This window comes from Anguilla rostrata, chromosome 13 (assembly GCF_018555375.3).
Source record: "Anguilla rostrata isolate EN2019 chromosome 13, ASM1855537v3, whole genome shotgun sequence".
NCBI lineage: Eukaryota > Metazoa > Chordata > Actinopteri > Anguilliformes > Anguillidae > Anguilla > Anguilla rostrata.
In genome coordinates, this window is record NC_057945.1 from 31,346,805 (window position 1) to 31,366,257 (window position 19,453).

Below are 19,453 nucleotides of genomic sequence, written 5' to 3' on the forward strand. Positions count from 1 at the left end.
TCTGAACACTGGCAGGGTCTTGCAAAGCCAGACAGTTAGGCTTTTCAGCACAACTGGAAGGTGGGATTTGGAACAAATGCAATAAGCATGCTAATACCTGTCAGCTAGAGCAAAATACTCAATTTTGCAGGAAAGTCCCTGGTGTGGTGTATTTGCGTCAAGATATTATGTGTGTGTGTGTGTGTGTGTGTGTGTGTAAGAGAGAGAGAGAAATGGCTTCATGCACATACACAAACATAGACTCACACTCGCACGCGTGCACACACAAGCATACAAACACATGCACACACGTACCAATGTGCACATACACCGTGAGGCTGCAGTTGTTCAAGCTGGTACTCAGGGAGGAAACTGCAGCCTCGCTGTGTATGTGTGCACGTTTGCACGTGCGTGTGTGTGTGCGTGTGCCGTGTACGTATGTGCGTGGCCTTCTCCGTCTCGATGTATTCTTTTTCATCTTCGGCGAGCCAACTTCAAACAGCCGAGGCCTCCATTCACAGCTCCTGCCCAGGAAGACTTCCAGGGTCCAGATATCGATCAGGAGACTCGACAGCTCATTAAGTCTTAAGTGCAGCTGCCCGGGGTGTGCAGTTTCACTAAGCAGATCACAGGGCCAATTTGCACTGGAAATGACCACAGCAGTCCGGCACAGCTCTACTTCCTACCGCTCTGCGTCAGCTCTACTTCCTACCGCTCTGCGTCAGCTCTACTTCCTACCGCTCTGCGTCAGCTCTACTTCCTACCGCTCTGCGTCAGCTCTACTTCCTACCGCTCTGCGTCAGCTCTAATTCCTACTGCTCTGCGTCAGCTCTACTTCCTACCGCTCTGCTTCAGCTCTACTTCCTACCGCTCTGCGTCAGCTCTACTTCCTACCGCTCTGCGTCAGCTCTACTTCCTACCGCTCTGCGTCAGCTCTACTTCCTACCGCTCTGCGTCAGCTCTACTTCCTACCGCTCTGCGTCAGCTCTACTTCCTACCGCTCTGCGTCTGATGCCACGGCGTCCGCTAAGCCCCAAAAACGACACCTCAGACGAAACGTCAGCATAAAAATACCGAAAAGACGGGAGAATTTTGAACGAGAAAAAGCACTGCACGGCTCTACTTTAATTTGGCCAAAGTATGACAAGGCTTTCCTGTGCAAACTCCTTTGCTAATTGGTGGTTATGGCGCTCTGGGAATTTGCTTCAGACAATGTGTATTCACCCCTGTGTGGGGCACAAAGGCCTTATTAACATTCAAATGTTTCTTTCAAAATAGCCACATAAATACTCATAAACGGTTTATTCTTCCTGCCTGGTCAAAGCCATTACTCCTGTAGATCTAGGCCTATTCATTATTTTTAGCATTCCTGAATTAGTTCACACTGATGTGAATGTTTTTAGAAATGTTCCCAGCTTCTTTTCAGTAACCGAACAGTCTTTTTTGTACGTGAAGAGGAATCCTGCACTGACCGCAACAGGAGTTTTTTCTTTGCTTGTACTTGAAGAATGAAGAATTTAAAAACACTGTTATAATCTTCCTGTCATTCACTACTTATATTTAACAAATTAAGTACGCTATGCACCAACTCCTTGATCCAGAATCTTCTTCCCATGAACTTATAGAATTATAAAATTTTAATTAACTCGTATGATGTCAAACAAAATATAAATGGCATTTAAAATGTATAAATATCAGCTCAAATTATGCCTAGAATAAAACATGTTGTCATTCATTAAAATAATAACCCTTTGATATGCAAGTTAACAAGCAATAATTCAGATTAGCATACCACTAATAGATTACAGACTCAAAGAGTACTCAAGCCAAGCCAAGCCAATGATATGTCAACCAACCAATCCCTGCAAAGCCAAAAAAAAAAAAAAAAACCACAGCTGCAAACCATCATTCCTGGTTAGTGGTCCAAACAGCTGTTGTTCATACTTCTTAAAACTAACTGAAATGTTCTTTCCTCAAATGTGGAAGTGTAGTTACAGGGAGGATGCACACAAGCACAGGCCCTCGTCCAAAAGCGTGTGCTACCAGCAGGGGCTTCTGTTCCCTGGACAATCCAAACCAGCTAATCTGTACGGTCGGGTGTGTCACAGGAGTAAACCTCACGCACAGGTGATGCAGACAGCCTGCAGGCATCCGACCAGCTACACAGTAAAATGTCCGGTGTTAATTCAACTCTAATGCACATACGAGTCCAATAAGTAAGAGTTGATTTAACACTTAACAGTTTACTGTGCAGATGAGCCAGTCTAGATCAATGAGGATGAAGAAGTCCTGCAGACCGAAACCCTTCCCCTCTGGGGGGATCCTTGCCCCTATCAACACTTGAACCATCTCGGGGTGGGCAATACAGCCAAAATATCACCACAATTTTTTAATGACATATCACGATTCACAATTTTTTTTTTTCCAATCCGATCTCTCTGTAAAGGCAGATCATGGATAAATTTTAAGCGTTCACTATCTAAGATCCGGGAGGGCCCTGCTAAACAGGCTCAACGAGAGGAGTTTCTTAGCTTTCAGTTTAGCATCAGGGCAAAGTGCATAGCAGTGTTCAACTAGTCAGACCTACGGTGTGTCAGTGTGGGACATGTCAGGCCCACAGTGTCGGCGTGCGGCTAGTCGGGCCTACCTTGCTCGATGGGGTGCTGTGGTAATTGGCTCATCTGGCTGTGCACCACACCCGCGTAGTTCCGGAGGAACGCCTCCTCACTCGGGGTCAGCTGGGGACCAAGAAGCATTCAGGGTGAAGTTTCAAACACTGAGTTCTTCATGCTTCCTTCCATTTCTCTGTACAGGTGCTTTCATTCTCCCAAGTCATGGCCGCACAGATTTCACACTGAAATAAGCCTTTGCTAAAAATAAATCCAGGACAGGGTCCTAACACCTGTGATAAATTGTCTTAGAGACAATTAAAAAAGAAGTTCATTCCACCCCTTTCGAGTGCAAATATCAGTTGATCCAATGAGAATAATGATGCAATTTACACAGGTAATTAAAGCCCCACTAAAATAATTAACAATTTATGGATCCCTTAAATACAGATAAATGACTGGCTCTTTAACATCTAATTGAGTTGTTTCACAGTAATGATTCCATTAATCTTAAATAGCAATATTATCACAGTACTGCAGGGAAACCATTGACAGAATTTAAGAGGGACTGCACTACCATGGATCTATGTCTAGAAGGGTTCATCCACATTATTTTTTCAATGAACAAATAAACAATTAAGCTATTTTTACCCTCAGTCTGGAAAAATACAGCAAACAGGCAGAAAAGGACACTGCCGTCCATTTACAATAAAACTCATTCCTCGAGGGAAATGAGAACAATTTATACTGTAGATCCACTCAGAATAGAAGGACTTCTGCAGTAAAAAATATCTAACAGTTGTACAAGTGATGAGTCCTGCTGGTGGAACCATGTTTGTAAGGGTTGGGGAAGATTTTTGGCGGTACTCACATTAGATCCCATCTTCTTGAGCATCAGGAGCACGCGCACCTTCTGCTGGACGTACATCTCCTCGGGAGACTTGCCCGGGGCCTCCTCTCGGTTCATCCCCCCGGCTCCCGTTGCCCTGGAAACAGCCCAGACAGACACCGTCAGCGTAGAGCCCAAGAAAGGTTGCTTCCCATCATACACTTTTTACATATCACATCATACACATTTATTACATGTGACATCATACACTTTTTTTTACATACGACATCATACACTTTTTACATACGACACCATGAGACATATGTTGTCAAAATATAATTTTTTAGCAAAGGCTGGCTGTTTAGGTGTTAGAAGCTCAAGTACTTCAGAGGAGAAGTGTACCAATTACTAAAGACGCATGAACGCTGCAGCGTTTTAGGTGGGGGCTTCTTTCATTCAAACGCTCTGTGCTACATGCTGTGCACACGGTACTCCAGCAGGATTAATGGCCTGCATGAACGTCTCACGCTAGCTCTCTTAGCGCACACCTCTCTGTGCGATCTCCCCATCTCTTCCCCGCATGCATGCAATTCCCGACGACCCGCTGACGTCTAAATTGGACTGCGTGTGGAGCGTCTAAGGGTGGCGCTGACAGCACTGAATACGTGTGTGCTGATAAGAGCTCGCATGAAGCACACATCCTCTTATGACAGGCACTTTACATTTAAAGAGATGCTGTTTCTGAGTTGTTGTTTTTTTTTCTTGTCAGAATCTCAGCGGGCGGAAAGCCCGGATTCATCTTCTTGCTTCACAGATCTTTACTGGCAAAATACATGGACAATTTACTAATCCAGTAGATAACCAAATAAGTGCGTATACGCGTACGTGTGCGCGAGACAGAGAGAGTGATCGTATATGAAACAAATCAATCTTGGCCATGTAGACCTGAAGTTTTGTTCGAGACAATGTCCCGGTCAATCAAGAATACTACACGGATCACTGACTTTTCTTTAAACTGATTACAGTCCAGGCATAAATACAGGAATAAGTGGCAGTACTGTACCAGCTACTTAGGAGTTACTTGAACTGTTATTCTCTACGAGCCATTCTACTACACATTACATTACATTACATTATAGGTTCTTAGCAGACGCTCTTATCCAGAGCGACTTACAACAAGTGCATTACAAAACTCAGAGACAAGCGCTTTACAACATTCCTGCAAGAGAGCTACAATAGGTATAACTTTGCTTAGGTATAAGTGTGAATTGTACACCCTATTTTTTTTTTTTTTTTTTTTTTTTTTTTTAGAAAAAAAATGTTAGAGGGTAGTGGGGGGTGATGAGGTGAGATGTAGCTTGAAGAGGTGAGTCTTCAGTCTACGTTTGAAGACGGCCAGGGTCTCTGCTGTTCTGACTTGCACAGGAAGGTCATTCACCACCGTGGGGCTAGAACAGACAGGAGCTGACCGGGTGCTGGTGCGAGCCGGGGCAGGGACCAGGCGACATGTGGCAGCAGAACGGAGAGGTCTAGCTGGGTGTAGGGTCTGATGAGTTGACGTAGATAGGGAGGGCTGACCCCTGGCTGCTTGAAGGCAAGCACTAATGTTTTAATTTGATGCGAGCCATCCGGGAGCCAGTGGAGGTGGTGAGCAGGGGGGTAACGTGGAATGTCTGGGAGGTTGAAGACCAGCGCTGCTGCGTTCTGGATGATTGCAGGGTCTGATAGATGATGCTGGGAGGCCAGCAAGCAGGGAGTTACAGTAGTCCAGGCGGGACAGGACCACTGCCTGGACGAGGAGTTGGGTCGAGTAAGTTGTGAGGAAGGGGCGGATCCTCCGGATGTTATACAGGAAGAACCTGCACAACCTACACAAACCCCTTAATGCCCCATACACCAGGCATTCTACTACACAAACCCCTCAGTGCCTAAATGCCCCATACACCAGGCATTCTACTACACAAACCCCTCAATGCCCCATACACCAGACATTCTACCACACAAACCCCTCAGTGCCTCAATGCCCCATACACCAGGCATTCTACTACACAAACACCTCAGTGCCTCAATGCCCCATACACCAGGCATTCTACTACACAAACCCCTCAGTGCCTAAATGCCCCATACACCAGACATTCTACCACACAAACCGCTCAGTGCCTCAATTCCCCATACACCAGACATTCTACTACACAAACCCCTCAGTGCCTAAATGCCCCATACACCAGACATTCTACTACACAATCCCCTCAGTGCCTAAATGCCCCATACACCAGGCATTCTACTGCTGCTGGCTGTAGTTCAGCAGTAGGAACTCAACAGGGTGACACACAGACGGCCATTTCATCACGCGGGAAGGGCCAGCCTCAGCTGCCAGGTTACAGCCGGCCTCCTCGCTTAAAAGTGACTCCTCCGGTCACTTGGGCACCTGCCCGTCTGCCTCGGCTGCCAAGCCCTCCAGCATGTTAGCCGCAGCCGACAGCTGCTGGAAAAGGGTTCGGCTGGCCGCACATCTTAGCGGATGCCCGGCCACACCCCACACAAACTCCCAAACTGACCAATGACGTTGCAGTAACGGGATAAAAAAGGGGGTTGAAAATGTAGCCCTCCTAGAAACCGACTGACTCAGACAAAATGGACGACAGCATGCTAAATTCACATCTTGTTTAGGCTGGCAGCTAAAATGCCTATACATGTGCCTCTGAGCTGTTGTTAGCATTTCATCACAATGTTGCTGCTGTTCATGATCAGAGAAGATCCTGAGTTGAAAAGATAATCATATAAACAGCTGTAAAAGGATGGAACAGCACATTGTTTTTTGTGAAATGGCATGACCTATCAAGATTCTTTAGACAATTTTTATTCTTGGCCATTATAAACATGCACAAATTCATGACAGAAGTCTTTTCACTGCATCTCAGCACACACAAGTAAGAAATCTATTAGTCAGTTCAGCAAAGAGGGTTAAAACCCAGAGAACCAATAAAATTGTTTCTTTCTCCCACATCACCCATAATCCCTGCTGACCTGCTGTGATGGTCTTGCAGGCCTTAGTTACTTCCACAGCCCATAAAAAGCACCCAAGCAAATCTATGTCCCCCTAGAGCATGACTCAGCTTGCAGTTTAAACCTTGGCTTATACGGCATTAAATCATGGACCCCTGCCACACTATACCACACAGACCCAAGGCTTTTCATTTAGGATCAGTGCAGTGCTTACAAGAGATGATGCTTTAAAACTGCAAAGGCAAAGTCAACGCAGGAAACTTTTTTTTTTTTTAAACCAGGGCAATTTCGTGCTTGCCTACATCTCGCTAAAGCCACAAGAATGAAGGGCTCAACCCATTCTGCAGGGGACCTACCCCGTAAAGTAAACACTCTCTTTGGGGCTACCATTCCACACCATCCAGGCTGACCCGATTTACTGTTGTTACCAGTCACAAAAAAAGTCTCCCCTTCAAAAAGCACCATACAAGGGTGTTAGCATCCAAGGCCATTTCCTTTTATTTAGCTCTGTCTTCTGTTTGGTGGTGAAGGCTGTGACATGTGTACAGATTTCCAGATCACTAGATAGCTGCTGTTCATAGGCAATGACATCTCAGCCACAAACAAGACACTTAATTGCTCTTTTAAAGTGTCTGACAACCAAGCGTGTCTGTTAAATGTTATTTGTCATCCCCTAATGATTCGCAAAGTTCTGCTTCCTTCTCAACATATTATTTCTTTAAAGGTTTTACAAACTCTGTTGAAGGTCGGGATGGGCAATTTTCCCACTAAATGGGGTACACGGGGTACCAAGAAGGCAAAAACTCAAAGTATGATTAATGTTCCAGGTATTATAGAGTAGCCATATCAGGAACACTACAAGTTCTTTTGTAGCAGATGTCCTGACATGCTATTGACCGCATATGACAAAGCTAACTTTATTATGCTAATTTGCATCGTGATAAAGAGTGCTTATCAGTACAGTCCACTGTCAAAATATCAGATTAGGGTACAGGGCCAATATTGAAAGTAATACCCGTTGGAAATCTCCACCATAATGAGACAGAGAAAAAAGGACTTTCAGAAAGGTAGCATTACATTGACATACAGCATTAGTGATCACTGGGGACCTGCATGCTTGTCCGACCTGTGAATGCTGATTCCAAAGCTACCAGTTCAGAGAAGAGGTCCAATCAACTCCACACCTGCGTACTGTGACTAAAGAGGCAACAGAACACTGTCACTCAAGCGTACCATGCTCAATCATGAATGATCAGTTCACCCGACAGGCAGTGAAACATTTCGTCTAAAAATCTATGTACAGTACGGAATCTTTTTTGTACATCACACATGCGTGCATGCATGATCATTCTCTTCTGATTACAAAGACCGAAAGATTGTCTGTGGACTCCTGCTAGACTATTCAAACGTGTAAAACATCAAAAACACAGAGATATTTCTTAGCTTTTTGGGCAAGCATCACTGTCCTCTGGGCTGACTTAATTATTCATCTCACTGCAACAGCATTATTTTTTCATCCCCCCCGTATTAGTTGTATATATTTTTACCACAATGAGGGTAGCTGCATCTCAACATATGACTCACTATCAAAACCTCAGAATACTGTGTGGTTGGTCATGAATGCCCAATATATTAAGGACTGCAACACACATAATTTGGTGATGGTTGGTCAGCAATAATAAATGTTAATAAATGTGTTATTAAGGAGGAGTCAAAATGGAGTGAATTCCACAGGTTACATTATATGTCGAGTTGGTCACACATAAGCACAGTGTCAACAGTAACTTAGCGTGGAATCCCCTGATTTGGAAACCTTCTTAAAATCATATTTAGTAAAGTGCATTTTAATTATGTATAACAGTAATGAGAATTAAGAATTTAAGAATTTTTAACTGCACTGTATTCTACACTGTAACTAAATTACCCTTGTTTATAAGATTAGGATTCTAAGGCCAGGTCACGTTGGGTTCCTGTGCATGGCGGTTCTGTGGGAGGAAAGGCACTGCTAAACACACTCATGTCGGCTGCAGAGGATTCAAAACCGCATAATCTGCACAACATCTGAGGACCGATTCTGGAAAAAGAACCACTGGCTAACCACAGCTTTTCCCACAATACACTGGGGGTGTGCAAAAAGGTCCTGCACACAGCGCACCGCTTGTGAATGATGTGGATGTCACTAGCTTCTCCTCAAATTCGCAGTGGAAAAACAACCACCACTTACTACAGGGACAATGATGTGTGCAATCTGAACTGACATTTCCCATGCACATTATGAGCAGTGAGAATGTGCCAAATAATCAGTCGGAAAGGGTGGCAAATCATCCATCTGAATCGTTCCACTTGTTGTTTTGCTTGCAAATAACCCCGTCTCGTTTCTATTTTTTTTGGCTGCGCATTCAAATGAAAGACCAATCACACACAGTACAATCACATATCAGACACTTACACATGCAAATTGCACAGGGACTAAAATACACCAGTACTTCCACTTCTCAGCATGAAGCTGTCACAAATAAGTCCCTTAACAGGCAGAAGGCTCTGAAAAAGCTCTAATGCAAAATAAGTAAGGCACTCAAAGGCTGTCACACAGCAGGACATCAATAAATTCAAGGCCTACAAGTGTGATATAAAGACTGCACAAAGTCAGTTTGGTTTACAGATAAAATTCAAAACCCTTGCCACTGGTTCTACTGTAGGCTAATGGCACATAGCACTGCACTCAATGAAAACTGGCAGAGTAATAGAAATGTGCATTCAACCCTGGACCTGCAGCTTCGGGTGCTGTGGGGAGGATAATTCCTAGAGTTGCAACTGCTGTGGTGTGGGCCTTAGTCCAGTTCCAAGTCATATACTGCCTTAATGTACTGCAGGGCATGTGCTGTCAATGGGCTGGTCCAACTGTCACCAAATGTTCATTTTTATTAAATAGAGCGGGCCGACATTGTGGACATTTGGAATTAAGGACAGGAAACCTGTGTTAAACTAGAATGTTTTAGCTATATAACGATATGTTTTTTTTTTTTTTAATGGCATGTATTACATTGAATACCAAATGATTTATGCACACTTTAAATAAACAACATGGAAAATTTTAAGTATTTGTTATTGTAAGGTTTGATAAAAGTTTAATAATCTTTTAAAAAAATATTTGAGGAGTATTTTTTATATTGCCTCTGTTCATCTATTAAACTGAAATTATGGGCAAGCACTTTCAAACAAACAGGTAATATTTTTGGTGGCAAAGTGAGTAATGCAATGACTTCAAAATATCAGGTAATGTGATCCCAATTTAACTTTCGATATTTTCTTGACGACAGAATTATATTTCCCAAATGAGAATCTGAATTAAACCAATCTGGTTGGTTTAATATGAAGCCAAAGATATGCTTGGAAAAACATCTGTGACTTCCCAAGCATTCTAATCTTGGGAACGACGAGGTTATTGCGAATAGCCATGGAGTGTAGGTGTGGAAGACGAAAATAGACATGCTTGCCCCCGCTGTCCAATGTGAACAACTCATTTCTGCTCTCTGACAATTTCCAGGCCTGAATCGGCTTATTCGAGGGGACGCGTGACAGTGACAGTCACTTTTCCTGAAAAGTTTGTAGTTAATCTAAGCACCCGCTGGTATAATCGTTTAATACGCTGCAGCATCAATAATTTTCAAGTTAGCATGCTAGCTAGCATGACTGTGTTGTATTTGTAATGAACGGATAAACAGTACTCACTATCTTGCTAGCAAACTAAATGGTACCTTTTAGTGGACAATATGGGCATTGTGGATACAAAGTGTAGCGGTGAAACCTAGAAACTAAATATATAGCTACATCGCCCAGTCATACTTTCTGTCGATTCCTTAATATTTTCATCAAACATTGTATAGCTACCTAACGCCAGCTAAAATGATAACATCCACGCATGTAGCTAGCTAGCATTATGTGCAATTTTTTGAAAAATAGTCTAGTCTAAGTTAGCTAATGTTGCAGACACACAGCTAGCCTTTTGAGTCTTGTTAGTTCTTAGCAACAAAATATCGAATTGTACTACTGAGCGAACAGGTAAATACACTGAATCCGACAAAGTTAGCTAGCATGTAAGTTTTACAACAAAAACACGCAAACCAATTACGGCTAGTCTATCTAGTCTAACTAACGTTAGCTCAAAAGCTTTCAGCTAGCTAGCTAACACAGCTAACTAGGAATACAGGCGGTTCCCATCAGCCCGGTTGCGGATCAAATCGACACAATTACCGGTAGTTTAAGTGGGTCGATGCCTAGATGGCACGAAATATTAATATCGTCCTGGTCTATTCTACGTGTCTACCCAGTCAAAATGTTATCTACAGCAAACTCGTTAGTGTTAATTAGCTGTATGCTTATCTCATTTCAACAAAGCATGCAAGCTGGCAGTAAGGGGACTAAAAGCCTGAATGAAGTTCCCTTGCCAGGCTACGTTAACATTAACGATATAGCTAGCTACCGCATTGTTGCACTGGAAACGTCCTCGGTGAAACGAGTCTGCGTTAAATATTTAGTGCTAGCTACTTCTTTCGCTCGTGGGTGAGATTTTCATGCATTATAATGATCAGCTCAACAGGACAATAGTAATCCAACTGCTTACCTCTCCCGGTCCAGATTGAATGGTTTGTTGTCGTTCTGAGGATGCGTCCTGTTCCGGGGTCACATCCCGACAATCGGTAAAGAGGAGCATACAATAATCTATGGTAAAGAGAGGCAAAGTATGGAAAGCCCGCAGATAATATAATGCAGCCAGATGTTTGACTCCTTGTACGTCGGTCTTTGGCGTTCGAGGAAACCACGGCTGTTTTTGGACAAAAGATTTTCTAACGCGAAAGAGTACCGGTTGTTGTTGAGGAGTAAAGGAGTTCCGGTGATGGAATGTCCGGTAGAAGTGACGGCATTTTAAAGTTTCATTCAACGAATGAACTCCAAGTCAGATCATTTGAAATTTGAGATTAAATTGAGATTTAAATCATTTTCTTGATCAACAACATATTTCCAGCCATTCACATGAATAGGACTAGGAGCAAATGAAATGAAACCATGTGTGCCATCATTGAATGAGTGTCCTTAAATCTTCTTGTTGCTGTTTTGTGCTTGCCTCTTATGCCATGTTGAGAACTGTATTTGTATTTAATTCATTCGTACTAATCTGTTTTAAGGTAGACAAAGGCGTAATAAACCGATGTGTAATATACCAATCTCCTGGGACTAATCCACTAGACTTAAGTCAGGCACACCGTATAAATTATTTCATATTACTTGTCCATTTTTTCTTATGACTTGTTTATACAAAAATGTTTCATCTAGAAATCACACCGTGGAGCTAATATCTTATTAGCAAATTTTAATAAAGAAATGAATTAAATTCTTCACCTCCCTTGTAATTTGGACTTTCATGGGCTAAAAGGCTCTGGACCAGCAGAGACCACATTTCTAAGCACTGTGTCAAAATGTTTATTTACATTGATACTAGTTTAAATATTGTCTACGCTCTGCATTGACTGTACATATCAGAGAGGGAAACCCTGCCATCGTAGACCCACTGGCTTTATTCTAAGGATTCTTTTACATCAAGCTAAAACAAACTGGGATCATTTTATACAAGTGCAAAATGATTGCACTTGTATAATTGATCATTATCGCCTTACAAATGTAACGGTTATTGGGAGTATTAATACAATCATATATGTTCTTGATTTTTAAACTAAAATGGCAGGTTCATTGTTGGAGGGATAAAATTGGTTAATTTATTAAGTCAAAATCAGTATATATGGCATTAACAAAATGCAATATTGTCACAGGATAAAATAAAGTACAAATCCCAGATTTTTAATTTGATAAAAACTAAATTTCTTCACCTGTCTGTTCACTGCCACTAACTGAAATCTTTAAACTCAACCAGCACAAACAAGACCTAGATGGGAGTTACAAATGTGTATTTAAAAGGAACAGGATCTGTGGTACAACTAAAGCAGGAAACCTGTCAGGTCGTGAGTTTGGTCTACCACCAGGTGGTGTAGAAGAGATTTTCAGCTTAGGTATAATGTAAAATAGCACAGCCTCAAATAAATATGATTGCAATATACACATTAGATTCAGGACTAATATCCAGGTCTGATATAACCTGGCTGTTGATTTAGGAAAATATGACTATTTATCGGAAATACTTAAATTCAGTATAATTAAACAATATAACATTAAATTATTCTTATTTTTAAATGCATAAAGTTAACCTGCTAAATAAGTTCAGAAACACCACTCTATAGATGCATTTTACCACATCTATTACCCACCAAAGGCCCTACATGTGGAAAATACAATCGATCGCCTAAGGATCCACAACTCAAGATCACCTCTCTGCTTACCTGTGGCAAGGTAGCATTCCCTGGTGTCTCTCACCATGCATGGACAGAACAGTTTTGCATGACAAAGAGCACCTGGAGCAGGAAAGTGGTTCAGTCACCTGCTGCTAGTGCATGTAGCAGCCCACCCCTTCTGACACTGGTAATCCCTGCTGCGTGTAGTCTACTGTGTTGCGTTCTGAATTGTAGGATTGGGTTGCAGGAGGGACTGTGTGGAGAACATAACCAAAGTGACTGCTTGGAGTCAGAAGTTCTCTGGGATGTTAATTCTTTTTCTCAGGGTGATGGTATGGTCAGATTCAACGTTTTTGGATAGGGACTGAAAATGTGTGAAACGGCTTTATGCAAGATATGGAAATTTTAGCCCATTCAAGCAAAGTTTGGCAGGCTTGATCTAGTTAGTTCCTATAGTTAAAATACCTAACAATGGCCAACTGATATATTCCTTAGGCACCAGTCAGTATACAAATATTTAATCGTGTTTCGATGGTACGTTTTAATTATTGCTGGTCCACACCCTCCTGACTTCCTGGATGCAGGCTAGTGATGGGCCAGGCCAACAATCGGGAATGCCACATTGGGGAGGAATTCTAAAATTGGGGAAACCATTGATTCAAATATTAAATCTGACAACCAAAACCCACAGACCTTCACCATTGGCAGACAATTTTCTACACAAAATTCTACACTACTGCAGTGACTTAAGAACTACAAACAGAGAAAGCTGAGAACTCTTCAACTCTAAAATAGTATAAGGTTACTAAACCTGTATTTCAAGCACAACAGTCAAAAACAGGCCAAGGATGATGAGCAAATAAAAGGTTTTCTTCCTCCACTACAGTATTTATGGCTACCTGGAAAATGCTGCCAAGCTTCCTACTTCCTTTCTAGCTTGTGTGATGATGCCATAAAACACTCACAATAATGTGCACAGCAAGAATCATCTTTAACAAGAATTTGTGAAGAATGAAGGAACTCTCGTCTCTCTGGTCTTTAAGCCCAATCAGTCCAAATACAGGTTCTATCTGTTTGAACTGTACTTTAGATATTTCTTTTTGATAGTTTCCCATGTGCATCCTAAAGCATTTCACAGTTTTAATGCAAAGCATGAACTCAGCCACATGGAGTGCAGTGGAACAGAAACAAACAAAGCAAGCCAAAACCTTTGACCAGGTTTTTAAATCTGTTTCCTGTTCTTGAAGCATTTCGTTACACCCCAGAAGCTCTCTCTCATTTTTTTTTTGCCTCATGAGTAAAAATATTAATAACCAGACTTTTTTTATTTGATCGTTGTACACACATTTTTACACTTTTCATGGAATTTCATGGAACAATCACGAATCAATAATGGTGCAGTGCAATGTACAAAATGGTGGCTGAGTAGAGTGCACACCCAGCTTGGAGGCCACTGCATACAGTACAGGCTTCGTAAACATTGCTCATAATTCAAAGCTGGCCTCGGGTCAGGAGCGGTCGAGAGAAGACTCCTTTATTTTGTCAAAGATTCCTACAAAGGCACACAGAAATTCACAAGAATGTCAACAATTAAGCGTCATGCCCCACTGCATAAGTACACCGTTGTGGCAAACTGGCAACAGATACGGTGCTTCGAGAGAACAAAGGCCAGAGCCTTTCTGGAATTACATACTGTACTGATGAAACTGGCTGCAGTCCTGCTGAAGCAGGTAATGTGTGTGGTGTTTAGCCATGAAACTGTGACATGATCATCTCAATGCCAGTCTAATGCAACAGCAATAGTGCTACTGTGTACCAACCACCTCCTTTCTTCTGCTTTCGTATCTGCATTTTGGAGTTATTGGCAACAAAAAAATCATTAAAGTACAACATTTTGGCTTTGATCCTCATCCTGAACTTTGTAACTCACACACACACTCACTTGCTCTCTCACTATCACTATCTCTCTCTCTCTCTCTCTGTCTCACACACACACACATACATACACATCCTACTGTATAAAACATGAATACAAATAAAAAACATTTGAAAGTAATATTACAAAATAACACAAACATCAATACAGTGCAACTGTGAAATATTCTTTGACCATCCTCGACAAGATTTGGCTTATCCATGACTCCCAACAGTGCTTCTTGGGCTAAAAATAATCCCATGAGCATGACAGTGAATGACATGAATCATTTTGAAAACACTAAGTAAATCAACATCAATAAATATCATGACTATCCAACTGATGGATCAGTTATAGGCACACAGCAATAAGCAATATTGGAGCATTTACAGTATGTAACTGGCACCACACAAAGCCAAGATCATTTCAACTGACCTGGGGTAATAAAGTACTTCAACCCATCTGCAAGTAGAGTCTGTGCAACAACAGACCTCCCTCCAAAGAGGATCCACAGGGTCAGTTTGTGCATACAGTTCAGGCAGAAATCAGAGGACGCTGAATCTAGGTCTTCTATCGCACAAATACAATATAGCTTCATAAGGCCTGGCTCAACAGTTTCTATGTAAAAATCTTATTAACAGCATATTCAAAAACATACTGATATGCCTGCAAATATGATTAAGTGCACTCTTTTAACACACTTTTAAACACTTTTAAAGGTTTTCTTCAACTTTTTTCCCCCAAAAATGTTAAGTATGAAATTTTAATGGCAACAAATGTTAAAAAATAAAAAAACACAAAGAGAAATTAAAAAAAAAAAAAACAACAACAACAAAGGTACAAATAAATAGAGAATTAAAATGACGTCATCCGTAACGGATGTAAACAATATCAAACACCACAAGTGTTTCTTTTTAAAGTCCACATTACCCAGTATTGCCAGTACCCCACTGATAATTAATTTAAACTTTGGTCATTTCTCATTCGTTTTGCCTCTCTCATGAACAAAACAACACTGTCAACCACCAAACACATATTGCCAATGTAAACATTATTAGACATTATTAAAGTGATTAATGGTACCGTGTGAGGAATAAAACTGAGGGCAACACTGCAGATTCTTTTGCCCCCAGCGTCCCGAGCTGCATAACCTTGTATCCTAATACAAAGCAATGAGACCATGGCGGGCTTGCTGAGCACGCCCCGTCCGCACCTTCTGAAAAACCTCTTTCACCGGTTGTCTTTGGCAACGCTGTGAACCATCCAGTTCACCTTGGTCTTCCAGCTCTCCCGCAGCGCCTCGTTAAACTTCACTTTGAAATTCTTCAGGGCCTCTTCCTCCGACTTCCCCAGAGCTAGAGAGTCCTACGACAGAGGCAGAGCAATGAGCGGAAAAGCCCGGAAGCAATTTCACTTGAACCATTCCGACGTCTTATCACAGCACCAGGAGAACGGCCCGTTTTCAGTGTGACGAACACAACACCACTTCAATCACGCTGATTATCGGTGGAGACCAAAAATCACCGGAGGAGCCTCTTCGGAGACCTCACCCAAAGCGCATCACCGCTGTTAAAGGCGTGCGCTATCCTCTTTAGCCGAAAGGCCTTCGGCCATTCACTGGCGGTGTTCTTTAATGACTGGGAGGTGGATATTTCAGGCACTCCCTTCAAAGGCAGCGGCAGCCTTACCTTCAGGTACTGTATGTCCTTGGAGGAGCTGAGCTCGGGAAGCCCTGCAGCCCTCATCAGCGCAAACAGGTTGACGAACAGCGTCCCGTTTCGACACAGGATCTTGTAGGCCTGCTCGCAGCACTCACGGAACCTGCGGGCGGAACGCACACGGGCTTCAGAACATATTTTTTCAGTTGAAATTTTCAGTATTTTCACCTGAAAAGATAACTGAGGTTTTGAAACACCAATAAATTTGCCCTATAGTGAAATACATCAATATTTCCATATGCATGAGTACTGAATATTTTTTAAAACACTTACTTGGACACTTTTTACTATTATTTGTTGTTCTACTACTGAAAACAAGATGTTGAAGCAATTTCATGCAGAACATACAAACATATCCAATGCTGCTGATACAAACAAGCATCACTCCACAGAACAAGTCTCTTTCCACATCCAGCACAGTCCTGTTTGCCACTGTTATACAGAAAAATCTCATGGAACTGTATGCATCTCTGGTACCATCACCCTATTCCAACACCCAGGAGCCTAATTCTATAAAACATCCAGAAAATATACTTTACATCCTTCCACTGTATGTTAGATCTCCGTATTGATACAATTCAAACGCAGAACGTCTATTCATTTTTTTTAAAGTGAACGTGGCACAGGTAAATCAGTGTGGGGTGCAGAAATCAACTGAAAGGACCTTTCAAACTTCTCGCTGTTGTTGGTCCTCCCTTGCTGGATGACATGGACGAAGTCGTACGTCAGGATGAAAGGCACACGTTCTCTGTTGATCCCAAACTTGCTCTTGAAGTTCCCCAGAAAGTGGCCGAAGTCAATGTGGAACAGCTGGAACATGGATGAAGAACCAAGAACAATAAGAAGAGACGCTTACAATAATGATAACAGGAACAGTGGCAATAACACTGACAGCAGTATGGAGAATGTACAATGTCAAAACAGGGAGGAAACTGAAAATGAAATATAAATACAGCCCTCTAGTGGTGACTGAAGTAACTGCATCAGTGAAGCAGCAAGTAGGTGGCACTGTTATCTGGTGCCATATCTACACTGTGGTTGACATATACATGAGAAATATCATCACTGACAATGGAGGTCAAACAAATCTATTGTTGCATAATGGGGAGGGAAGTACTAGATGGCAACACAAAAGATCTGTTTACATTGCAGTGCATTACACTTATCTGCATAAATCTATTCAATTTCACTTTTTACAGAGACACTGTCACCAAGATGCTCTACAAAAAAACAGGAAAAAGAGAGACTGATAAAAACCAAGCCTAAGCCCAAAAAAAAAAAAAAAATTCCCCCTGGAGGGAAGAATAGCGCCCTCACCTGGCCATTCTCCCTGACCATGATGTTGTCACTGTGCCGATCTCCAATCCCCAGGACGTAAGTAGCTACACAGTAGCCAGCACAGGACAGAGTGAATTCTTCAATGGCCTGGTCCAGTTTGTCCCTGAAGGCACAAGGGCGTGAGAGGGGGACACGTCAGACCCTGTTGCCTTTCTCAGGACTGAAAAGGACACAAGTTTATTACGTGTGTGTGTGCATGTACATGTACACGAACACCCCACTGTCGTACAGCAGTCACATTCAGCGTGGAATGGAACTGCTGGCCGCTGCAGGACCTGGGCACGCTCCCTGCTGCGCTGAATCTCACCAGCGCTATCGAGCGGCTGGGGTCTCAGACACACGAGCCCGGTCGGCCATCGCGGGCCCAAACAGGAAGTGAGCATCACAGGCCTGATGTTCCGCAGCAAGACCTCTGCGTGACCTTTCCCGCGCGAGGCGGGGCGGGGCGGGGCAGGGTGTACGCTGTACCCGCCTCGGCGCCCCAGAGCCCGCCAAGCCCACCCGCCCCCCCGCAAGCGGGACGCCGCTGCCTGGAGTAAGGGTCACTGCTCGCCCACACAATGGTAACAAAAGCGGTCTTGTGAGGAGGGAGGGGGGGTTACCGCATTTCGCTCCTGGGGGTGTGAAACCGGAACGGCCGACATAACCACAGAGAGCGGCGAGATTTATAACAATTTACCCCCCTGAGGATTCGGCCGTGCTGCCTGACGCAAAGCCCAACGACAGCCGAGCCCCCCCCCAGCTGCACAGCAGCGTGTTCCTCAGCAGAAAAAGGTCACACACAAAGAGCGCACACAGCCAATTTCCACTGCGCAGGAACACACACGCTGACTCAGCGTTTTTATGGCCCAGGGCTGATTTATGCTCTTATGAATAATATTCTGCTGCACTCGTGAGAATGAACTATGGAGCCGCTCCCGTCCGCGCTTTCAGTTCACATGAGCGTCTGGAAGAAAACGGGCTTCTGGTGCTCTGGAATTCACACAAATACAGACGGATTCATGCGCTGGCTGCGGTTACAGATGGAGGGATGGATGTACCCCTGCTATGGAGAAGGGGGGGGAAGTATGTTCGCATGGATGCAGCATCTGCGGATCGAGGGGCGTGACTGCAGATAGGGGGCGTGGTCACAGACTGGGGGCATGGCCTCAGATCGGGGGTGTGGCTTCATATTGGGAGCGTGACCACAGATCGGAGGTGTGGCCCAAGATTAGGCGCGTGGCCTCATCCTGGGAGCACGACTGCAGATTGGAGGTGTGGCCACAGGCTGGGGGCGTGGCCTCATGCTGGGAGTATGACTGCAGATTGGGGGTGTGGCCACAGGCTGGGGGCGTGGCCTCATGGTGGGAGTATGACTGCAGATTGGGGGTGTGGCCACAGGCTGGGGGCGTGGCCTCATGGTGGGAGTATGACTGCAGATTGGGGGTGTGGCCACAGGCTGGGGGCGTGGCCGCAGGCACTCACCCTGGGTTCTTGGACTTGAGCCAGTTGAGCAGGGCGTCCTTGTTGAAGGCGGCGGTGGCGGCGCTGTTGCTCTTGTTGCGCTGGATGTTGGCGATGGTGTCAGAGTTCTTCACCACCTCGATCAGGCCCGTCTTGTTCCCGGTCGAAAGGCAGCCGTAAGGGATCATCCTGCAATTACCAACACTCTCATCAAACGGAGACAGTCACCCTCACAAACCACGAGCCACACCCACACCACGCCTGGAGCGTTC

At 43.6% G+C, this 19,453-nt stretch overlaps 2 protein-coding genes across 5 annotated transcripts in view; both read right to left on the reverse strand.

Moving 5' to 3' along the window:
• Positions 1 to 11,320, reverse strand: part of LOC135237617 (beta-catenin-interacting protein 1-like) — a 29,151-nt gene extending 17,831 nt beyond the window's left edge. The window contains exons 1-3 of the mRNA XM_064304913.1: positions 11,048 to 11,320; positions 3,460 to 3,574; positions 2,627 to 2,717 (exon numbers count right to left, since the gene is read on the reverse strand). Of these exons, the coding sequence (XP_064160983.1) occupies positions 2,627 to 2,717; positions 3,460 to 3,555 (187 nt within the window). The 5' untranslated portion in view covers positions 3,556 to 3,574; positions 11,048 to 11,320. The remainder of the gene's footprint in view (positions 1 to 2,626; positions 2,718 to 3,459; positions 3,575 to 11,047) is intronic.
• A 2,753-nt stretch (positions 11,321 to 14,073) lies between these two features.
• Positions 14,074 to 19,453, reverse strand: part of pik3cd (phosphatidylinositol-4,5-bisphosphate 3-kinase, catalytic subunit delta) — a 40,289-nt gene continuing 34,909 nt past the window's right edge. For all 4 annotated transcript variants that reach the window (XM_064304330.1, XM_064304331.1, XM_064304329.1 and 1 more), the window contains exons 19-23: positions 19,203 to 19,370; positions 17,718 to 17,841; positions 17,065 to 17,210; positions 16,371 to 16,503; positions 14,074 to 16,047 (exon numbers count right to left, since the gene is read on the reverse strand). In XM_064304330.1, the coding sequence (XP_064160400.1) occupies positions 15,913 to 16,047; positions 16,371 to 16,503; positions 17,065 to 17,210; positions 17,718 to 17,841; positions 19,203 to 19,370 (706 nt within the window). In that variant the 3' untranslated portion in view covers positions 14,074 to 15,912. The remainder of the gene's footprint in view (positions 16,048 to 16,370; positions 16,504 to 17,064; positions 17,211 to 17,717; positions 17,842 to 19,202; positions 19,371 to 19,453) is intronic.